This window comes from Chaetodon trifascialis, chromosome 6 (assembly GCF_039877785.1).
Source record: "Chaetodon trifascialis isolate fChaTrf1 chromosome 6, fChaTrf1.hap1, whole genome shotgun sequence".
Lineage (NCBI taxonomy): Eukaryota > Metazoa > Chordata > Actinopteri > Chaetodontiformes > Chaetodontidae > Chaetodon > Chaetodon trifascialis.
This window is the reverse complement of record NC_092061.1, coordinates 1,284,246-1,305,283: the sequence shown is the minus strand read 5'-3', so window position 1 is coordinate 1,305,283 and position 21,038 is coordinate 1,284,246. Positions and strand designations below refer to the sequence as shown.

Genomic DNA, 21,038 nt, shown 5'->3' with positions numbered 1-21,038 from the left:
GGAAATGATCAGTTAACTCCTCATCGCTGGGAGGCAGAGTCCCTTTTTTCAGCCTCATAAAGCTGAGGAGCCGTAAAGTTACCCACATCAAGCTCGACAACAAACCGGAAGTCCGCCTGATTTGCCTTAAAGATTTAGACTTTATCGATCCCAAGTTGGGAAATTCTTTTGTTGGAGCAGCAGGTTAAACATACACAGAAACATAAAACTATATACAATAACGAAGAAAAAGGACGGGAATAAAACTAAGAGAAAAGGTTTTAAAAATATATAAGTATATAAACATAGAATAACAGCAGTTATAAGTAAGTATGTAGTTATATAATATATATTACAATATAATATAATTAAGTATATAAACAAAGAATAACAGCGCTATAAACTATACACCAGAAAAAATGTACAAGTTGTAAGTGATAAATATATGTAAAAAATAAACAGTAATTAAGATTTCTGAGTTTCACCGAGAAGTTCATTTTGAGTACTCATCGAAGAAATGTCCGTAGATTAAAAAGGATTTGGTTTATACACACATTAATATCACTGACTTTAACCCAAAATACTACATTGGCTCGATTTGTAGTTGTTTTATATTTTTATTTTGAAAGCGATAACCGGAAGACGCATGTCAATAACGGGCCACTTGACAGTGGCGGAGAGGCTAACCAGTCAGGCGGCTTGTTCAGCGCTGTCTAGTCGAGCCTGTCAACAACACTGCAACCTGAGACGGGATAGCCAGCCAGTTGGCTAGCTAAGTCAACCAGCTAGGTTAGCTGCGCTGCTACTATCCTCCGAACTAACCAACTGACACGACTCGTAATTATCCTGTGAAGTTGCTTGGATTAATCGTGCTTGAAGTTGTTTCGTCGAGAGAAGGAGCCAGAGCGACTTTCCCGGCTGGTAAGTTGTCTCCAGTTCGGATCAAACGGCGAAAGAAAGACAGGTTCAGTCCGTGTTTCCATTTTGCGAGTCCAGCCTCTTGAGTCGTTAGCTTACCGCTGCTAGCCCGCGAGCCGCTGATGCGTTTATCTTTTCCGCTTATTCCAAGTCTGCGGAGCTTCCGGACAGCTTGGACTCTTCGTTTGCGCTGAATGCGGGATACTCATTCAACTCTTGCGCCTAGTTTTAGCGCTTTTAGTGCCCTCCCGGTCCGAGCAGGCGAACTCTTCTGTCGGCTTCTGCTAAACTGGACCGGGTCCTGTCCGCGGTACGAGCCGGTGCGGTGAGCGGCAGGACACAGAGCAGGGCACTTGTTGCGCATTCTAGACTGGGCAGACTGGTTTTAGTGGAAATGACTGTAATGGAAAACCGTCAAATGAATGCAGCTCAGTTAATTAATGAACTTCAAGTTGATCCGTGTTAACGTGTGTTAACTGATGAACCTCATGGATTGTGTGTGTGGTCTTTCTCGGGCTTCTTCTGTGGTGTTTGACAGATTCGCATTGAATGCAGCACGTTCACACTGTGCTGTGTTTACCTGTGCTCACCTCTGTTAAAGACTAGTTTTTAGTGGTAGGAGAAGTGAGAAACCCAGCGTTAATCTTCCAGATGACCGCAGCATGTAGGGTGATTTAATCCGGGATGACAGCTGCAGCTGCAGATGTTGCACAGTTGCATGTCAGTGGATTGTAATTCAGAGCTTTATTGTCCACTTTGTGAGCACACACTTCTTCTTTTCTGTGTCCATGGAGCTGCTGAGGCGACGCTGTTTATTGTCTTTGACAGGAAATGCCCTCAGTGTAACAGGCTGGCCCAGGTGACTCTTTATCTTTTCCTGCTAACTGTCTGCTGGTCTGCCCTGTCCCCCCGCCGTCCTCCTCAATCTGCTTCCTGCTACAAATCAAAGAAATGCATCTGCGTCGACTTCACAAAGATGCCTGCCAAGTATTTCCAGTATGCACCATGTGTGGGTCATGCTAGACGTGACACGTCTTGGCTTTTGTTGTTTCTGTAATGACTTTGGTGCTGCGAGGCTTTAACTGGCAGACACTCTCCTAATCCCGCTGCGCCGCTCGACCCACCATCACAGTGGATGTTTAGCATTCCATCCCAGCGAAGGCGTTTCCTGTCAACATCTGAAGTTCAAGCTCTGAACGTTTCAGTTTTTAGCTGAGCACGAGCTGCGTGTCCTCCAGTCCCTTTCCTCTCCACGCCTCCACGCAGCTCATCCATCAATGACAATGATTTTGATCAAAGCCTAGGAGGCTGATCAGTGGATCTGAGACGTGGCTCACAAACTGTGCTGGTTGCAGCGTTTATTGCTTGAATTTCCATAGATTAAGAAGCAGTGAGTGAGTGACAGGAGCTGACCTGTGATCAGGTCCACAATGCAAATGTAAGAGCAGGAAAAGGTCAGCTCGCAGCGCTCTGCTGCTCTTTATGGGTGGACGTGCGTCAGCTGCGCTGAGTGGGTGTGACGGCGTTTCTCGAGTCTTTGTCAGCGTAAACCCACTCATTTGTTTTCCTCTGCACGGAGGCGTGAGAGCAGCGCGGCCAACAAGTCGCTCTGCTGTGATTTGAGCGCCGCAGCCGCCGTGACGACTGAAAAAAGCTTGTGTGCTTTGTTGACAGAGCGACTCCTTCGCCTCCTTCCTCCTGCGTGATATGACATCGCTGCTCGGTCACAGCAGAAGGCAGAGCTCCACGGCGGACGGTCGGCGCCCGCTCAGGTAAGACGTGACCTGTGAGGACGCAGCAGGTGACGAGCTGTGTCTTCAGTCTGTGTGTCCTCTGTTTTTGTGTCTGTCTCTGTAGAAACACACGATAACGCTGATGATTCAGATGAACTCTGTTTATCTCACTTTTATCTCAAAGCCTCCTTCGCTTTGTCGAGTCAGTTTGAGATAAACACACGAGGACTCACGATGGGAGGAGCTGACTCGTGGAATCTCCCACTCGCTGCTGAAGCCTGATTTGCCTGCGTGACAACATGAAAAACAAAACAATGACACTGTGCCGTCGTCCAGCCCTTTACCTGTGCCAGGATGCACCTTAGAGGAGCACAGCCCGGATCACTGCTGCTGATTCACACAGGAAACCGTGTGAGAGGTCACAGACCTGCTGTCAGTCCAGGCGTCAGTAGTTCAGTCATTCAGTAAAAATACATTAACATCAGTCAGTCAGCTGGTTTTATTTAAAGTGCCATGTTTGAAAGGTGATGGAGCTGACGTGGTTTTAAGTTTGAGCTTAGACTCATGAAGATTTAATCCTCACGTCATAGAAACACTGAACACTGCCTGTCGACGTGTAACACCTCTTCTTCATGTTTTTTTGAAAGGAGTGTCTGAAGTGTGCAGCCAATCAAACACAGTCTGTGAAAATACAGGAAACGCCTTTAAATGGCCGTCAGAAAGTGCCGTCGTGTAATGAAACTGAGCAACGTGCTGAAACAGTCGTTCCATCATTTTCATGTTGTCGCAGAGAAAACAGGCTGAATAATATAAATGATTGCGTCCCATTTAGTTTAGCTGTCCCTCACTGGGACACGTTAATGGACCTGAGCCATCGTCTAATTCACAGGAAATGATAGAATATTCAGTAAGTGCTGTAACAACAGTCAAAAGGCTTCTTCCTCCCAAACAATCCATAATATTCATTGTGATTGCTGACTTTAATTTGTCCTTTTCACACCCTCTTCCTCGTGTGTCCCGTCAACATGTCTCTGATGAGCCCGGCCGATCGGTGTGAGTGATAGCAGACATTATTGATAAGCAGCCTCGTCCTGTGTTAGCTGTCAGCTTGTGTACTTTAGCCTGCTAGCCATCGATCACCCAGTTTAAATTTGTGTCTCAGGTGTTTAATTGTGCTGCAGTGAGACACTCCCAAGTCAAAGTCCACCGTGGTGTTGGACAGAGCGAACGCTTTGAGGCCGTTAGAACAGCAGCTTTAGGTTCTGGTATTAGTGCCGTGCTGCGGTCGAGAACCTCCGTCCATCCACTTTGGGCTTGAACTTTTTGTTTTTCTTCAAGGTGCTGTTGACCAGGATGGCTGCTCAGGTGGAGGTTCAGACCGGAGAGGTGGGGAGGACAGTGGGGGGAGGACGACTTCACCTGAGTCCCCTGACTGACTCCAGCAACAGCCTCATGGAGATCCCTCCCATCGGCCAGCCCCACATCATCAGTCCAGAACCGAACAAGCCGGTCCCAGGCCCCAAACCGCGGCTCACGCCCAAACCCTTCGCTGTGGAGAGAAACCCCACCATCAAGCCCATACTTGCCCCGAAGCCCCAGACCAAACCCCGACCGGAGTCCACTCGCCTTGCTGGATACAAACCAGAACCTCCGTGCAGTCCAAAACCACAGCAGCTAGCAGCTCCTGGCAAAGCCGGACCAGTGTCGAGCAACCCCAACCGCCCCGCCTCCACCTCCTTTAAAACATCTCAGTTGTTGACCAGCGGACAAACCACCAAGCCAGTGGTCCAGCCATTCAAACCAGCCCCCTCCTTTGACCCCGGAGACCCCAGCAAACCGGTTCCAGTCGAGAGGCAGAAACCTGGCGCACCGAGCTTGAGCCACTCCAAGAGCCTCAAAAAGCCTTCGGCGGCCGAGTGGTCCGGAAGCACTAAAAGGGACGGCGAGACGGAGCAGCTGACACCCGGCAAAGGTGGACCCTCCATCACCAGAGCCAAGTCCATGGGCTTCCTCATTCAGGTGGGGCAGGAGGAGGAAGACAAAGCTGAAGCTGAGGCAGCGGTGCCACTGCGACCCCAGCCCAGATGCTCCAGGCCCAGACCCGTATCGGCCATTTTCCCCGACAGTCCAGCCAAGACAGAGAAACCAGTTCCTGCCCCCCGCTGGGCCGGGAGACGGCCGCTGTCCGCCGATCTCACGTCCAAATTTGAGTCTATTGGTCTTTCCCTGCACCGCAAAAGTCCAAGCGTGAATGTTAAAGAGGACGTTCGAGAGACGACGGCCCCGAAGAGTCCGTCACCGCAGAGGACTGAAGGTGCAGCTAAACCGGCCGTCTCAGACCAAAGCAACAGAAAGACAGAAGAACTGACAGCGACTGAGAAAGACACCGAGGAGGACAAGCGAGCGCTCAGCACCAGGTCGCGAATCGGTGTCCTCCACGATTCGTCCTCCTCGCCTGGGACAGGTGCCACAGGCCAGGACCTCCACCCTCCAGTCCAGCCAGTCCCTGAAAGCGAACCTCCAGTGGGGGTCAAGAAGCTCATCAAGCAGCTGACAGAGGACACGCCGCCAACTCAGAGCCCTGTCCCGAAACCACCAGTGAAGCCCCGCCCACTGCCCCTCGACCTGACTAAAAGGTGAGAGCTGCTCTCAGTGTGTCCTCTGCTGGCTTTTGTCCCACGTCTTTGTCCTGGAGTTCCATTGTCATGTATGCTTTTGTCTGTGTGGTGTATGTTCGTCAGGTTTTCATCGGAGAAGTCGCCAGACCACGGCGGCGTTTGGCTCGGCGACGCAGCAGACCGCCATGACGTCAGCAGAGATCCTCAGAGGAGGGTAAGAGAGGGACCAGGCTTCCTGGTTTCTGCTGGACTCAGCTTGTGTTTGACAGACAAAAGAGAAGCTTCCACACGCTGCGTTTCAGTGTTTCCTGTCATCTCGTCCAAAACAAAGCCAACCGAGGCGTGTAGCCGAGAAGTGGACTGTGACCAAGATGGAGGCTGACAGGATGAACCTGACTGTCTGCCCGCTCACTTCCACAGAATTAGACATGAATCAGGAAATCATGGTGAAATGTGCTCACACTTGCCCTCTGCGTCTGTCTTTAGAAGAACGTGTCCCCGCTAGAAATGGGACATTGAGACAAAAAGGGTTGTCAGTGCCTTCGCTGTACAAAGCTGTGAAACCTTAGACAGCGACACATTAATCATCCCCGCTGGTTATGAAACACGCAGGGATGTCAGGGAAAAGGTCAGCACAGAGCGGCTTTGATTACCACCTCTGCACCACACCCACCACTCGGAGGCCAGCGAGGGGACGCCGCCTCCACGCCGGCAGTCCTTTCAATCACTTTAGCTCCTTTGTGCGCCGTGTTTGCTCCTGTTGTTGAGTCACATGTGCTCTGAACTCTTTCATGTCTTTCAGATTCCACATTTTAAATGATGAAACAGAGAATCCTGACTGTTAAATGGACAGATGACGTTTCAGACTTTCTCTTTTAACTTTCTCACTTAACTTTTCTCTGACTTTTCCTAGATTGAAGACTCTCCTTTCACCCCCAGCGAGCAGAGGACGTTTGTGGAGTTAAAAGATTCCCAAGAGCAGCTCAAAAAGGCGTCCACGCCTGAAGGGCCCGAGGCGGGACAGACGTTCGGCGCCGCTTACAAGGACAGTGGTCCCGGCGGTGACGTGCAGACGGTGAGAGCGTCCCTGTTTGAAAATGTTGTGGAGAGACGCAGCGTGCTGATGGTGGACGAGGGCAAACCTGTAAACAAGGCCAGGGATTCGCTCAGCAGCCCGTCCCTTCAGAGAGGAAGCAGTGAGGATGAGGGGACGTTGGTCACCGCCACCTACAGAGAGCCCGTGTCTCCATCGAGTCCTCTGCGGGTGTTGCATGCCTTCGACACGGTGCAGGCGGTGGAGGAGAGCCGGGCGGTGAGTGAGAACATCCCCGCGGCTCAGTGGGAGGATAAGGCCATGACGCTGCGCTCGCGGCGCTCAGAGGGCGGCAGGCCGGCGGCGGAGAGGACCGGTCCGGCGCAGGGCGAACCAGCTCCAGCCGCGATGCCGGACCAGCCACGATACCTGAGGGTCGGAGCTTTGCACAAGTGGAACAACACAGGTTTCGAACAAGAGGCCGGCACGACAAAAGTGACGCCGAAGGACTCGCCTTGGGAAGACGTGACGGCTTCGGATAAAAACCGAGACAGACCGAGAGAGGCGGAGCAGGAGGAGGTGGCTGCAGCTCCGAAACGGCTGAAAATGCTGCAGGCGGAGGAGCAGCCGAAGCCCAGGGCCACTTACTTTGCTTTGACCGGACAAATACAGGAGGCGCTCTCTCCTGCAGAGGCCGGAGCAGCCGCCTTTGATGAGTTCTCTGTGAGGCCTGCGCCGGGCGGCGTGCAACGCAAGATCCCTCCAGTACAAAGGAATCCATCTTTGAACGAAATGTTTGGAAAAACCTCCCTCGATCAAGTCGAGGAGTCGCTGATGAGGAGCCACGCGTCGCACGGAGAGATCAGATCAGCGCTGGACGGACAGATGGCGGAGGAAACGATGGAGGTCGAAAAGAAACGGGAACTGAAAAAGGAGTCAGAAAGACAGCGAGCGAAGATGAAGGAGCAGGAGAGGGAGAAACAGAGACAGCTGGACATGGAGAAGGAAGCATATTTTGAATTTGAGCGGATGAAGGAGAGAGAGATGCAGAGAGAATACGAAAGGCAGAGACAGAAAGCCTTCGAGAAGGAGAGACAGGAGTTCGAGGAGAAACAACGAGCGCTGGAGCGGCAGAAACAGGTGGAGCTCGAGAAGCTGGAGAGAGAACGACAACGGCAGCTCGAGAAGGACAAACGACGAGAACTGGAGAGGCAGAGGAAGCTCGAGAGGGAGAAGGTTCAGGAGCAGGAGAGGGAGAGACAGCGTGAACAGGAGAGACAGAGACAGAGAGAGGAGGAGAGACAGAGAGAGCTGGACAAGGAGAGACAGCTGCTGGAAATCCAGAAGGAGAAACAGAGGATGGAGGAGCTGCAGAGGGCGAAGGAGCTGGAGAGACAGCAGCTCGTAGAGCTTCAGAAACAGAAGGAGAAGGAGAGGCAGCAGCTGGCGGAGCTGGAGAGGCACCGACTCCGAGAGAAGAAGGAGAAAGAGGAGGCCGAGAAGATGAAGCAGATGGCGTTAGAGCAGGAAATGCTCAGGATGAGAGAGCTGGAGAAAGAAAGAGAAAGACAGAGGGAGGTGGAGAGGGAGAAGCAGAAAGAGCTGGAGAGACAGAGACAGAGAGACTTAGAGAGGGAGAGACAGAGACAGCTGGACATTGAGAGACAGGAATTAGAAAACCAGAGGCTGAGGCAGCGAGAGCAGGAGAAGGAGAGGCAGAGGAAGGAGGAGGTGGAGCGAATCAAAGAGATGGAGAGGAGGCAGCTCGTAGAGTTCGAGAAGCAGAAGCAGGCGGAGAGGGACAGACAGCAGGTGTTAGAGCAGGAGAGACGCAGACTGAGGGACAAGATGCAGAGAGAGGAGGCCGAGGTGATGATGAGACACGCCGCCAAACAGCAGGAGGCAGAGAGGCAGCAGCTGAGGGAGAAGCAGAAGAAGGAGGAGCAGGAGAGGGCGAGGCTGGAGCCGGCTCCTCTCCGGCCCAAAGTGCTGGACCTGGACTCTGTGGTCCGAAGTGAGCCCGTGTCCAAGGCTCCGTCTCTGCGCAGGGACCCTTCAACTCGATGGAAGGAGCCGTCCCTGAGAGCCGAGGACTCTTACAAACCGTCCATCCTGGACATCGACGCCTTCACGTCTCAGCTCCCCCCCAGCAAAGACTTGTTTCCTGTGCCTGGTGTTCAGGGTGGAGACGCCGGCGTTGGAGCCAGACTACAGCCCACACCTGAGAGAGACGTGAGCTGGAAGGTGCCTCCACCTGCAGGAGGTTTCTCGAGCCCAGTGTGGACCATGTCACCTCAGGACCCGTGGGAGCTGCGTCCTGTCGAGATGTCTGTGGACAAACCCAGCGCTGATCTCAGAAAACAGGCGAGCAAACCGAACCCAGAGCTGCTCCTCCTCAGGCAGGAGGAGCGGCTCCTGACTCCACAGAGGTCCTGGTCTGCTGGGCTGGACGAGCTGCTCTACGTGGGCCCTTTTCCCGGGACAGAGGCCAAAACCAGAAGCTCTGCAGGCGAAGTCTCCGGCAGCGCTGCCGCCGAGCAGATCTGGATCCCACGAGAGACGCAGCCTCAAGACAGCAGGGGGGACGTCCAGAGCCACAGGAGGTCCCAGGGGTCTCAGGTGAGTCCGACACATCATGAAGTACAGTCAGTGTGTTCGTGTGCTGTGCCAACGAGCTCACCCCGCGCCCTGTTTGCTGTTAGGACCTGAACAGGATGCGGTCTCGCAGCGTGTCACGCCGATCGGCTCCTGCCAGCAGCGCCGTGGAGGGAAACCTGTCCAGGATGAGGAGTCGCAGCGCCCACAGGGAGCAGCAGTGCAGCAGCTGGGTGAGTCGGCTGCAGCTCGCCCTGACACTGGGCTCCAGGAAGTGCAACTGGACACTTCCTGTTGTTGGCGTGTTTGCTGTGTGGAGACAGAAATGTGTGTGCGTTAGAGTTTGCGTCAGTAATTGTGAGGCGTGTCCTTGTTGGTGTGTGTGTGTCTGGTGCAGTGAAGACAGACGTGGGTGAAAGTGGACGGCAGTTATTTGACTGCGTGTTGACAGCTCACTGCTGCAGGTCATAAAGAGTCGTGACTAATGCTGATGGCACGCCCTCCTAGACTCACCTCCACCCATCCTACGTCAGGCTGAAAGCGCCGCCTGAGCGCCGTCTCGGGCCTGTAATTCAGGACTGGATCAGTCCAACGGTTAATGAGTACATGTCCTCGCTGCTCGTCTGTCTGCAGGCCGAGGGAAAGCCGTGAAGAGAAACGGCCTCTGTGTGTTCCGCAGTGTTTGACACTTCCTCACTGCTGATTGGCTCTACCTGTCAGGCCTAACTTTTAACACCTGTTTGTCTTTTATTTTGAAATGTGCAGACTAACATTTGTGTGTATATTTGCAGCTGTGCACATGACACACACACACGTTTGCATTGAAGCGCGTGCAGTGCGTCTCTGAACGCAGCGCTGACTCACTCTGAGGCTGGAGGCGACGCCGTGAACCCGGAGGTGCAGCAGGCTGTGTGTCATGGCCGCACGCCGCTGTGACGCCAGCTCAGGGGAAGTCACCGTGAGTCACTGACGCCACCTGGTGGTCGTGTTTCGGTCTGTCAGCGCGCTCGATGCTGTGGTCAGCGCGCAAGTTTTTGGGTTTGATGGTCACTCAGTTAGACCGTCTAAAGGGTTTAAAATGAGCTAATTACAGGAGCGCGCGCACACACACACACACACACACACACACACACACACAGTGACGGCAAACAGACTTCAGGATGAATATTACAGAGTCCTGAAAAGTGAAAATTCCCACCGAGCATGCCGTTATTTTAAAGTTTGAAGTCAAAGGCAGCTGTTCAGTTTGTTCTGAATGGAGTCATCTCTGCACAGCTCTTCTAATGTTCCTCATGAACGCTCTGGTTTCTTCTTCTTCTTCTTCTTCTTCAGTCATCATCAGGATGCTCTTCACACTGGCAGCTTTATCAGATCAGACGTCTTTATGAATGAGGAGTGCAGCGTGTGTCTCAGCTCAGCAGATGAAGCACATGGAAAACGATGCTGAAGAAACAGAAAAATGATTTGTTAAATATCGTAAAACAGAATTTAAAAAAGGTTTGATTGACGCCGCATGACCTCGTCCTCTGCGTGGATTAAAGTCTGCGGTTGATCAGTGTGACTTCAGAGACAAAAACCTGCTCTGATGAGCATCATCAGCACAGCGAATCACAGCGTTAGCAGAGATCACATGATTCACCCCCCCGCCTCGCCTCGCCCCTCCCGGCGGAGGCGTCGACCTCAGGCTCGCAGACGGTGACGTCATGGCTTGAGTCGGAGGGTGTGAGGCTGCAGAGATGGGCGCCGGCCTGAGAGCTGTGTTTTACTGGCTGTGGACGCGCTGCCTGACTGCACACTGTCTGTGGGTGAGTGACGCTCTGAGCTGAAGCTCGTCCCCACCGTCTCCTCCGCGTGGTCGCCGTCTCCTCCGTGTGATTGATGATGTCAGCTGAGGAGGGGAAGTGATGAGCGGCCGCGAGTCACTTCCCAGTAGGAGATGTTTAGCATTATTAGCTTAACTGGGAGCACTGGTGCGATTGATCCTGTGATATGACTCCGCTGTGTCTGGGAGTCTTTCCGTTATTAAAACCAGTACAGGAAACGCAGCTCAGCTGGCTGATGTGGATTTATTCTGAGCTAATTATAATTTTCTTCATCCGTTATGATCAGTTCTTTCTTGGTTGAGTTAATTATTGTCTTTGAAATGGTGGAAAATTTCCTGCTGTGACGTCTTCATCGTGTCTTCTTTGTCTTTGTCCACAAGTATTCTGTTTGTCCTGAAACCATCAAAGTTAAGCAAACAGCAAAGCAGCTTTTGATCCAACGATTGATCACTTATCAGCGTAATAAGCTCATTTTCTGTTGAGTTATTAATAGATTTCTGGTCGTCTTAATGCCCTTGTTGTGGACAGAGTGTTGATGATGTTGTTAGTAGCTCTTGATTTGACCTCTCTGTGACCTCCTCATGGTAAAAGCCGTCGTTTGGCTCTTTGAGACGCTTGCAGCAGACCTGCACCTCAGAGAGAGGTTCATCAGACCACCTGCAGGGGGCGTCAGCGCTCGGGATCAGCTTCACGAGCCCCCCCGTCCCACTTTGTTCTCAGGTCGACTCTCTGGAGTCGCCCACTGGGGCTTCATTCAGCGTACTGGTTCATCGGAGACCTGTTTGAGCTGCACCAGTCAGGAAGTGGACGAGTTTTCTGAGCGAGACCTGAACAAACACGACTCCACTGTGGACATTCCTACCACACCTGTCTTTCTCTGTCCTCTCTCTGTCTTTTCTGTCTTTTCTCTGTCCTCTCTCTGTCCCTTCTCTTTCTCTTCTCTGTCCTCTCTCTTTCCTCTCTGTGTCCCCTGTCTGTCTTCTTTCTGTCCTCTCTCTGCCTTTTCTCTGTCTCTTCTCTGTCCTCCGTCTGTCCTTTCTCTGTCCTCTTTCTATCCTCTCTCTGTCCTCTGTCCTCTCTCTGTCTTTTTTCTGTCCTCTCTGTCCTCTCTCCATCCTCTTTCTGTCCTCTCTCTGTCTCTTCTCTGTCCTCTTTCTGTCCTCTCTGTCTCTTCTCTGTCCCCTCTCTGTCCTCTCTCTGTCCTCTCTCTGTCCTCTCTGTCTCTTCTCTGTCCTCTCTCTGTCCCTTCTCTGTCCCCTCTCTGCCCTCTCTCTGCCCTCTCTCTGTCCCCTCTCTGTCCTCTCTCCATCCTCTTTCTATCCTCTCTCTGTCCTCTGTCCTCTCTCTGTCTTTTTTCTGTCCTCTGTCCTTTCTCGGTCCTCTTTCTGTCCTTTCTCTGTCCCCTCTCTGCCCTCTCTCTGTCCTCTTTCTGCCCTCTCTCTGTCCCCTCTCTGCCCTCTCTCTGTCCCCTCTCTGTCCTCTGTCTGTCCTCTCTCTGTCCCCTCAGACAGTGGTCGCTGTGATGTCTCCTTCTCTAACTGGACTATGTCCATGTGTCTCTGCTGCTTCTGTGCTGTGACACTCAGCTGAATCAGGCTGGAGGACTGAACACTGCAGAGCATATATCGCCCTCCGCCCCCCCCCCCCTCCACCCTCCCTCCGCCCTCCCCCTGAATCAGGGACCTCCCCCTCTCTCTCTCTCTCTGGCTCTCTCTCTCTCCACCCAGTTTCTCCTTGAGGCTGAGTCCAGAGAGCAGCTGACGCATTTTCTGCTACCTGCCCGTACCTGCAGCAGGAGGCGAGGAGGGACATTTCGTCCCCGTCCTCTGGCTTTGACTTCTCCTCGGGACTCCCTCCTGTTTTTCTCTGCTTTTCCTTCTGGAATACGAATGACTGCAGCAGCTTGCAGACGTCCTGCACTGTTTCTGCTTGCCGGGAGGCGGCTCGCTCTCGGGCACCGTGGGAATGTAGCCTCGATGGACGGATGGATCTTCAACTTTTAACCCGAGCCGTGTTTGGGAGGGTCGCCATCAGGCCGTCATCATCAGGACAGAGGGGCTCACACCTGGGCAGAGGTGTCGCAGAGTGTTAAGAAAGCAACACTTCTGGGTGTTACAGCACCGTCTGTGTGCTGGACGTGGACTGAAGGTGGTGCCGAGCATAAACGGCACGTTGACGATGTGATTCTGTTGTTTTTGCTCCACTTCTGTCCGTGTTTGTACTTGGTGTGTCTGAAGTCAGAGGATCATGGCTGAGAAACCTGTTGGGAGATAGCGCAGCAGTTTTTCAGGCTGACTCAGAGACGCGTCCTGCTTAATAAACGCTGGCCTGACTTAACCTCTACACCGGGCTGGTGTGCCAAGCGTGTCATAGCGAGCATATCTTGTGTGCATCGAAATAGACAGAAGGAAGCTTCAGGGTGGAGCTCAGACCGACGGCCCGGAGCCGACAGAGTGATGAGTTGAAGCAGCGTCCTGACGGCTCCAGAGGGACTGCAGTGCAGAGAGGCAGCGCTCCGTCCTGGAGCGTCAGAGGCTGACTGGCGTTGTCGTGCTGCAGTGCTGCCTCCTTCCTCACTGCTGCAGTACTGGCCCAGCAGCCCCAGGACGCCGTCCTCTCCAGCAGGACTGGACTCTGATGACCCCCGCTGCTGTGACGGAACGAGTCCCAGCTCAGGTCTGACTCCGTTCTGACGCGCCGGGCTCGTTAGCGGCGGCTGGCGATGGAGTATTTGGGGGACAAGCTGTCGGTGGCCCACTCTCACATGTCAGGATGGGTGGGAAACGTCCGGCGCTCCCTCCACGGGGCCTTCAGCCTTCTGTCCAGCTCGGTGGAGAGGGGGGGCAGGGGAGAGGACGGCACCGGGGACTTCAAGAGGACCAACTCCCTGCGCTCCCTGGCGTCCCGCAGCAGGGAGTCCATCCGCAGGTTCTCGCTGCGCAGCCAGCAGCGCCTGTCGTTACGCCGGCGCACCGCTCCCAACACCCCGACCGCCGTAAGACCACACACACCTTCACAGTGCAGCACACACACACACACACACACACACACACACACACACACACACACACACACACACACACACACACACACACACACACACCCCAGCAGTTTATCTCCAGCATCTGTTTAAGTTAAATTAAGCACGTGGCATTCGAGTGATTTCGCAGCGTGTCCGTGCAGCTCGGCCAACAGCTGCTCCTTCAGCAGATATTTGGTCTGCAGCCAAACATGTCAAGAACTCTTCCATCTGCCTCTCGGCTGCTTCTCGCCGTAGACTGTCCTCGGCTCGGTGTGGACCTGTCTTTGTCTGTCTGCCTTTTGGCTGAGCTTGTTGTCATAGTGGATCTTCAGGGCAGCATTTGTGTTTTTGGTAAGAAAAATAAGCGCGAGGACGACGAAAAGTGTGCTTCCTGAAGGTCCTTGAAGAGGACAGAAATGTTCGTCCTTGTCCTCCTCTCATTGGTCCCCCCTGACATCTAACCTGCTGTGTTTGAAGTCAAGGACAGATTTAGAAATCCCTGTTGGTTTGTTGGATGAAGTCATTCCTTTCTTTAGGTGACGCCTGTTTGCTGAACTTCTGAGTCACACCTGCTGAACATAAGAGGTGTTTTCATGACGTCAGCGTGGTCGTCTGTCCTGTCCACATGTCGGAGTCAGTCTGAGACATCGCCGGCTGCGATGGCGCTCAGTGGGAGCGTCCACGCTGGGCTGCTGTTCAGTGGATGGAGGACAGTGGGAGGTCAGGTGAGAGGACGCAGCAGGTGTCGTTAGCATCCCACGTCCAGTATTTGAAATCAGACGATCTTGTCCTCACGTTCATTTCTCGTCTCTTTGTGTCAAAATGAGCAAAATAATCACAGTGAAGACAAACAAAGTGATTGTTGTGGATATAAAGGAACTGTGGAAACTTTATTTTTCACAGTTTGTATGTGATGGTTCAGGCTTCGAGGGTCCTGGAAATGCTTGGTTTACCTTGAAAGTGCTTGAATTTACTTTTTAAAAGCTGTTGTGGACAACGTTTCGGTGTCTGAACTGTTCCTGTGCATGAAGACGCTGCAGCCTACGTCCTTGTTTCCTGCCGTCCAGCCATCCGTCCATCCGTGTGACCTCTGCCGTGTGTTTGGACGCTTTGAGCAGCTTTGGCTGTCGTTTCAGCCGCTGATGGAAATCTTGAGGAACGTGTGACGGTTGCAGGCGATGAGCGGTTCTTTCTGCATGTTGCTGTGCGAATGAACTCGTGCGTTCGTGTGGATGTCAGCTGCCAGGCTCAGCAGTGGTGGGAACATGTCAGCACAGGCTGTGAACGTATGGAAACCAGCAGCTCAGGGATGAAAACACACAGATATGATACATGGCTAACAACAGGACAGAACCTGCAGCGTCAGGGTGGCTGTGTGGACGTGTCGCTGCTGTGCTCTCGCCTTCAGACCATGTTTGGGTCGGCTGTCGGCTGTGTGTGCGTACTGACAGCAGCACTTTCCACACATCCATCAATCTGTCCAATCAAGAGACAAAAACATTCACTCAAACAGTCGTCATGTTTGAGGAAAACAACCTCCGAAAAGAAGTGAGAGCGATCCTTCACGTCAGGTCCAGTGAGTTCAGTTGTCAAGCAGGTTTTCACATCCTTTCCTCTGCTTCAGTCTGGATGAAGCAGGGATGAGAGCTCGTCTTCCTTTACGTCCTCTGACACGCAGCCAAACTGTCCATCTGCTGACATGAGGCCAGCGCTCGTGGGAGCGCTTGATTTGAATATCTGGAGGATCTGGACGTTGATTTCTGCTGTGAGTGTGATCAGAGCGGGGAGTGGTGGCGCGCTGACTGTCATGTGGTGATTAATTGCGTTTTTATGGCCGTTAACAGTCCAACGGTCGCTCTGATAAGGAGCAGCAGTGCTGAGGTGTGGTTTGACTGGAAGGACAAATGTCCTCCACCTACAGCAGCTGCTCGCTCTGTGTCCTCCGGGCTGTCAGGAGGCCTTTCCCTTCAGCCACTGAGCTCGCCGCCATCGCAGACGGCGTTTCTCCGTCCTGGCGCTCGCCGCGTTGTCCCACAGTCTCCAAGGCCTCGCCGCAGCCCCTTCCTCCTCAGGCCCGTTACAGATCAGCCTTTCTCTCCTTCATCCTTCCATTCATCCGCTCTTTGTTGCGCCGTTTCCCCGACACGCCCTTCCTGTCTGGGGAAGCTGGCTGCTAATGTGATGAAGGAACGGCCTTCGTCCTGACGGCTATAAATCACTGCAGCTGACCTGCTGCTTCAGGAGGAACACGTTCTCCACGTTTGTCCGTCCAATCAGCAGAACAGTCCCATTGTTAGGTCAATAAAACCAGTTTGACCAGACGCTGTGGATTCAGCAGGCTGCAGCCGAAAGGAAAGAAAGAGTCTGACTGAAGTCCTGAGGCCTTATTTCACTGAGCGCTGAGAGCCGAACGAGCTCACGAAAGGCTTTTACAGCCTCGGCTTTCAGCCGCTCCTCGACATGTTCCAGCAGAGGCGGCGCTCCTCGCCGAGCAGGTGAGGGTGTGTCCGGGGTGTGTGTAGGTTGAGCAACACACACACACACACACACACACACGTAGGATCGGAATTTTTATCAGCACAGTTTACGAGGCCTGGTTTTAAGCTCGTTCGACAGGCAGACGAGGGACGATGTCCTCATACTGAGGTCTCAGCCGGAACCGACCTGTCCTCAGAGCAGCTACAGCGCTGATCCCAGAACAGTCTGGACTGAAAAACATCATTCAAACAGAATCAGTCATCATCTGTGAATCCATTCATGTGTTCACAAAATGGTGAACTCGCTCCATCCCCTATGAACGACTGAGCCTTTCTAGGACGTCTCTTTCACACCCAACCATGATCTGTTTATCAGATGACAGGTGTTTATCATCACCTGTTTACCTGTGGAACGATCCAAACAGGTGTTTTTGGGGCGTTCCACATCTTTCAGTCTGTGAAACGTGTCGCTGCATCAGATTTGTGATAAGCAGATATTTACTGAGTCACTTATCTGTTGTGTCCTCTGACCGTGTTTACAGAAGACAGCACAAAGGCTGCAGTAAGGAGCAGGGAGACGTTATCAGGCGAGATAACAGCAGGCGGTCTGCACATGGACGCTCAGAGTGAAGTTCAGATCTGCAGTTCTACAGTCAGAAAGCTGTTTCACACTGTGGGCTGTAATGGACGTGTTCATGGGGTGTTCAAAGACCGTCTGACACCCCAGCGTCAGAGTCAGGATGGCGGTGTCCAAAGCCGTCGACCCAACATGCTCATCCACCGTCACCCCACCTTCTACGGTGGCCCTCAGGGACAGTTTGCCGCCCTTCGTTTGAAGCATACTGAGGCCTTGAATCAAACATTAACTGCAGGCTCAGTGCTTCGTACGCTTTATCCATGAGAGCTTCATCGAGGCTGCAGGCAATGAAAGAGTTACTGATCTGATCTGATCTGCTGCTGCTGTGGTGAATGAATGAATGAATGAATGAATGAATGAATGGTTCGCTCAGTAATGTCTGTAGAGCTCAGTCACCGTCACACCTCGTCCTCTTTGAGGAGGACCTGCTGCTGCGCTGAGTTAGACCATCGGATACGTCGAGGTGTTTGTACACGACCAGCGTGTGTGTTTCAGTGTGTGTGTCAGCATGTGTGTGTGTCTGTGTGTTTCAGTGTGTTTCAGTGTGTGTTTCAGCGTGTGTGTGTCAGTGTGTGTATGTGTTGTGACCTTCGCTGTCGGCTGGAGAGGTGTGAGCTCGGTCAGTCCTTGAGAAGATGGCGAGCAGGAAGTCGTCCTCATCGGCAGGAGAAGCTCAGCTGATGAAGGACTTCCTGCCTCACTCGTCTCCCTCTCTTTGTCTCCGTCCTCTCTTCAGCCGTCCTGGTCGTTCTGCACCTGGGCGGCGGCAGCGCCAGGTGTGTCACATGTCCCCGCTCCTCCTCAGGCATCATCTGAGGACAGAAGGGTCCTCCATTGTCCTGTCCTATGTAGGCCGGGGCTGTCGGTTCATGCGTGCCTCTGCGAGCTGTGAGACAGTGTGTCCTCTGTGCCGGCCTCATTAAAAGACCACGGTTCAGTAAACAGCAAACACACACTCTGACCCCCCACCCCCCACCCCACCCGTCTCCGTCTTTGTCCCCGCTCTGGCCCTGTCTCCATTAACTCATCCCTTCACCTTCCATTGTCCGTCTCGCTGTCCCACTGCTGGCTGCTCAGCTGATTGACGACGCTTGTCTTTTAGCGGCTGAGCAGAATCTGGACCGGCGAAGACATCGAGCTCACGCTGCTGTCGCTGTCTCTCAGGCTGTCCATCGTCTTTAATCCTGTTTGAGTCTTCCTCATTGAGTCTTCCTCCCTCTGCAGGTGCAGCAGAGTAACAGTGCTGAGGAGGAGGGGCGGGACTTGGGAACACCTGTCCGTGACACCGACAGTCAGTATGGGACCTGGGAGACGGGACTGCGCACCGAGGACAGGTGAAGACAGACGTGATGTGTTTGATGTGTGGATTGAACTGGACTGACCCCTGACTGTAGACCTGTTGTGGTGCGTTCAGGTCTCAGCAGTAACGTCAGTGTTAAACACTGACTGACATCAGCCAATCATCACTGTTTACTTTACATATTTGTTTGTTATCATGAGACAAAAACACGAGACGTTCAGCGTCACTTTAAAAGTTTACATAACGAAACCAGTCGAAAACTTCTTCGTTGGTTTCAGCACCTTTGAACAAGCAGTGAGTGCAGCTGGTCCCTGCAGGACAGACACGTCAGTGGTCACGTCCTCAGCTGTCACTGACCTCCTGTGGTCACAAGTGACATCACAGTAACCAACAACGAGAGAGCAGACCAATCAGCTGCGTCGTCTCACTCAGCGTCCCAGAGGACAAACTGTGACTCAGACCACATGCGTCTTCTCTCCACCCCCCTGCAGCCTCACTCCGGCCACGCCCAGCTCAGAGAGCAACCTCAGCCCGTCGCCGAGGAAGCCCACCCCCCCGCACACTCCAGGTGACCTCAGCTCACAGTTTGACAGCGACACCGTGGACAGCCTCCCGCCCTCGTCCTCCTTGGAGAGCCAGACGCTGTCTTTCCCTGATGTGAGTCTGTGGTCGGTGTTTCTGTCTTTGTCTGAGTCGTCCCTCCATGTTTTCCCGCTCGCTGATGTGTTTCCCTGCCGTCTGTCCAGGCGCCGGCGGCTCTGTTGGACACCAGCGCCCTTCGCTCCAGAGTCCAGCTGGGGAAGAAACGGGCCCCGCGGACTCGGCCGTCCAGGGCCGCCCGTCAGAGTACTCTGCTGGAGGAGGGACGAACGGGCGAGGACTGGCTTTACCGAGACTCCACAGGTGAGCGCCTGAGCAGGAGAGTTTCTTCTTCTTCTTTTTCTTCTTCTTCTTCTTCTTCTTCTTCTTCTTCTTCTTCTTCTTCTTCTTACCGTGAACGTCCTTCCTGCTTTCATGTGACTGGTGTTCTTCCTGCCACAGAGGCGAAGGCTGAGAGCAAAGACGAGGACTCGGACTCGGAGCAGCAGACCAGAGCAGCCGAGTCCGTCCCTGCTGTCGCCGCTCAGCCTCAGAGGGTCGCCCTGTTCCCGGGGATGGACCCTTCAGCCCTAAAGGTGCCTGATTCACGAACGCTGTGCGTCACCTTCACAGGTGTCTTCAGCCAGTCGCTCGGTTTTCACTCCTCCTCTGGTGTCTCTCTGTCTTCAGGCCCAGCTGAAGAAGAGGGGCGACTCTGACGTTCAGACCGATGGACCGGCTCCGTCTCCTTCGCAGCTCTCTCGCTCCCCGAAGTCGCCCTTCCTTCCCAGAGCGGCGCGCGTGCTGCCCCCTGCTGGCGGGAAAGAGAACGGGTAAGCAGCGGGACGTCAGAGCCCATTGCTGAGCTGTTTGTCTCTGTTTTAACGTCACTGTCTGTCTCTCGTCCAGCGAGGAGGACTCACCTCAGTGGCTGAAGGAGCTGAAGTCCAAGAAGCGTCTGAGTCAGTATGAAAACGAGAGCTAAGTCCATAAAGAGGTGAGCCGTGTCCTCTCACTGTGTCTGCTAAAAGAAGCTCACATCATGTCCAGGTTTGACACCTGCTGTTCTCTGTCTGTCCCTCAAGGTTGCCTTAACAGATGAATTTATGAAACAGAAGCCTTAACGTTGGACCAGAGGACAGGAGAGGCCGGCCTGCAGCTGCTGATGGACGTCTTTGTTCTTTCTTCTTCTCTGATCGACGTGCATGGTGCCTTTTTTTTTTTACTGATGGACAAGAAAACAAGCGAGGACGCTCTGCTCTGTCCATTTCACACTTGAAGCGGACGCAGCTCCTCTGCAGCAGGGACACTTTACTAGGGACCAGGAGAGGTGGGACAAAGAGACAGTTATTTCCTTTCAGGCTGCATTTCAGGAAACTTTTGGGACCATGACGTCTCTTCATCACACGCTGGGGGACGATCCTCGAGGAGACGTTTGCGTTTCGCTTCCTCGCCATGTCGACGCACGGGACATGCGTCCTGGCCGTGGATGGGGTCTCACAAGCTTTGCCACAGAGGACATTTCAGACACTAATTCCTTGTTGAACGTAGAGAACAAACGATGGTGTGAATCATGGAGACGTCATATTTGTGTTATCTGATTGGACGGACAGAGAGCATTCACTCTTTCCTTTGACACACTCCACAGCTCTGACAGCGTGGCCTTTGCTCTGTTTTTCCTCACTGTCTTTTTGTCTTTGTGGGACTTTGCATCTGTCAATCATGAGCTGTCAGCACAAACGCTGCTCGCTGTCTTCCCTCCTCCAGTAGACTGAATGATTGTAGCTGTAGGCGTCCACCTGAAGCCATACGTTCACCCTGCAGCCCTCCTCCTTCACTCCGCCATGTTTTTTTCTTCCATTAAATGTGCAATCTCTCTCCGCGTCGTCCCGTCGGCGTGCATGCACAATCTCTGCTGTCCCAGCAGGCGTTGCTGGGGGTGTCGGGGCTCCGGTGGAGGGACGGCTCGTCTTCAATGACTCCACCTGCTGGACGACTCCTCACCACTCGCAGCTGCTGTCACCTCCTTGTCCTTGGCCCCCCCCCCTTGCTCACTCTGCGCTTGTGTAAAGCACTTTGATGCACTACAGCACTGACCTCTCCCCCCCCCCCCCCCCGTTGCTCGCGTCTCGTCTCCTGCGTTGTTGACTGAGCGTTTGTCTCTGGTTTCTGTCTTTCGTCGTGAAACGTGAGGGTTTATTTTTACGTCCTTCTTTGTCCTTTTTTTATTTGAAAGTGAAGATGTATGTCACACTGTGTTGTCCTGGCCAGTGTCCTACAGTGAATACATTCTTAATAAAATTGACTTGACTCGAGCTGCACGT

At 53.2% G+C, this 21,038-nt stretch overlaps 1 protein-coding gene across 2 annotated transcripts; it reads left to right on the top strand.

Annotated features, from left to right (window-relative positions):
• The first annotated feature begins 683 nt into the window (after nucleotides 1-683).
• LOC139332888 (capping protein-inhibiting regulator of actin dynamics) lies at nucleotides 684-21,028 on the top strand. Of its 2 annotated transcripts, XM_070965057.1 has the most exons (13): nucleotides 684-900; nucleotides 2,572-2,669; nucleotides 3,969-5,266; nucleotides 5,372-5,462; nucleotides 6,162-8,900; nucleotides 8,984-9,109; nucleotides 18,060-18,169; nucleotides 18,627-18,792; nucleotides 18,882-19,038; nucleotides 19,177-19,310; nucleotides 19,405-19,547; nucleotides 19,624-19,711; nucleotides 19,800-21,028. In XM_070965057.1, exons 3-12 carry the CDS (start codon nucleotides 3,984-3,986, stop codon nucleotides 19,697-19,699), a joined length of 5,025 nt encoding a protein of 1,674 aa, XP_070821158.1. In that variant the 5' UTR covers nucleotides 684-900; nucleotides 2,572-2,669; nucleotides 3,969-3,983; the 3' UTR covers nucleotides 19,700-19,711; nucleotides 19,800-21,028. The 2 variants fall into 2 exon arrangements, with proteins under 2 accessions (XP_070821158.1, XP_070821159.1); XM_070965058.1 differs by lacking the exon at nucleotides 2,572-2,669.
• The last annotated feature ends 10 nt before the right edge of the window (nucleotides 21,029-21,038 follow it).

Coding starts and splice junctions, on each gene's coding strand:
- LOC139332888 (XM_070965058.1), top strand. CDS start 3,984: ATGGCTGCTCAGGTGGAGGTTCAGACCGGAGAGGTGGGGAGGACAGTG. Junction 8,901..8,983: donor GGAGGTCCCAGGGGTCTCAG/GTGAGTCCGACA, acceptor GTTTGCTGTTAG/GACCTGAACAGGATGCGGTC. Junction 9,110..18,059: donor AGCAGCAGTGCAGCAGCTGG/GTGAGTCGGCTG, acceptor CTCCCTCTGCAG/GTGCAGCAGAGTAACAGTGC.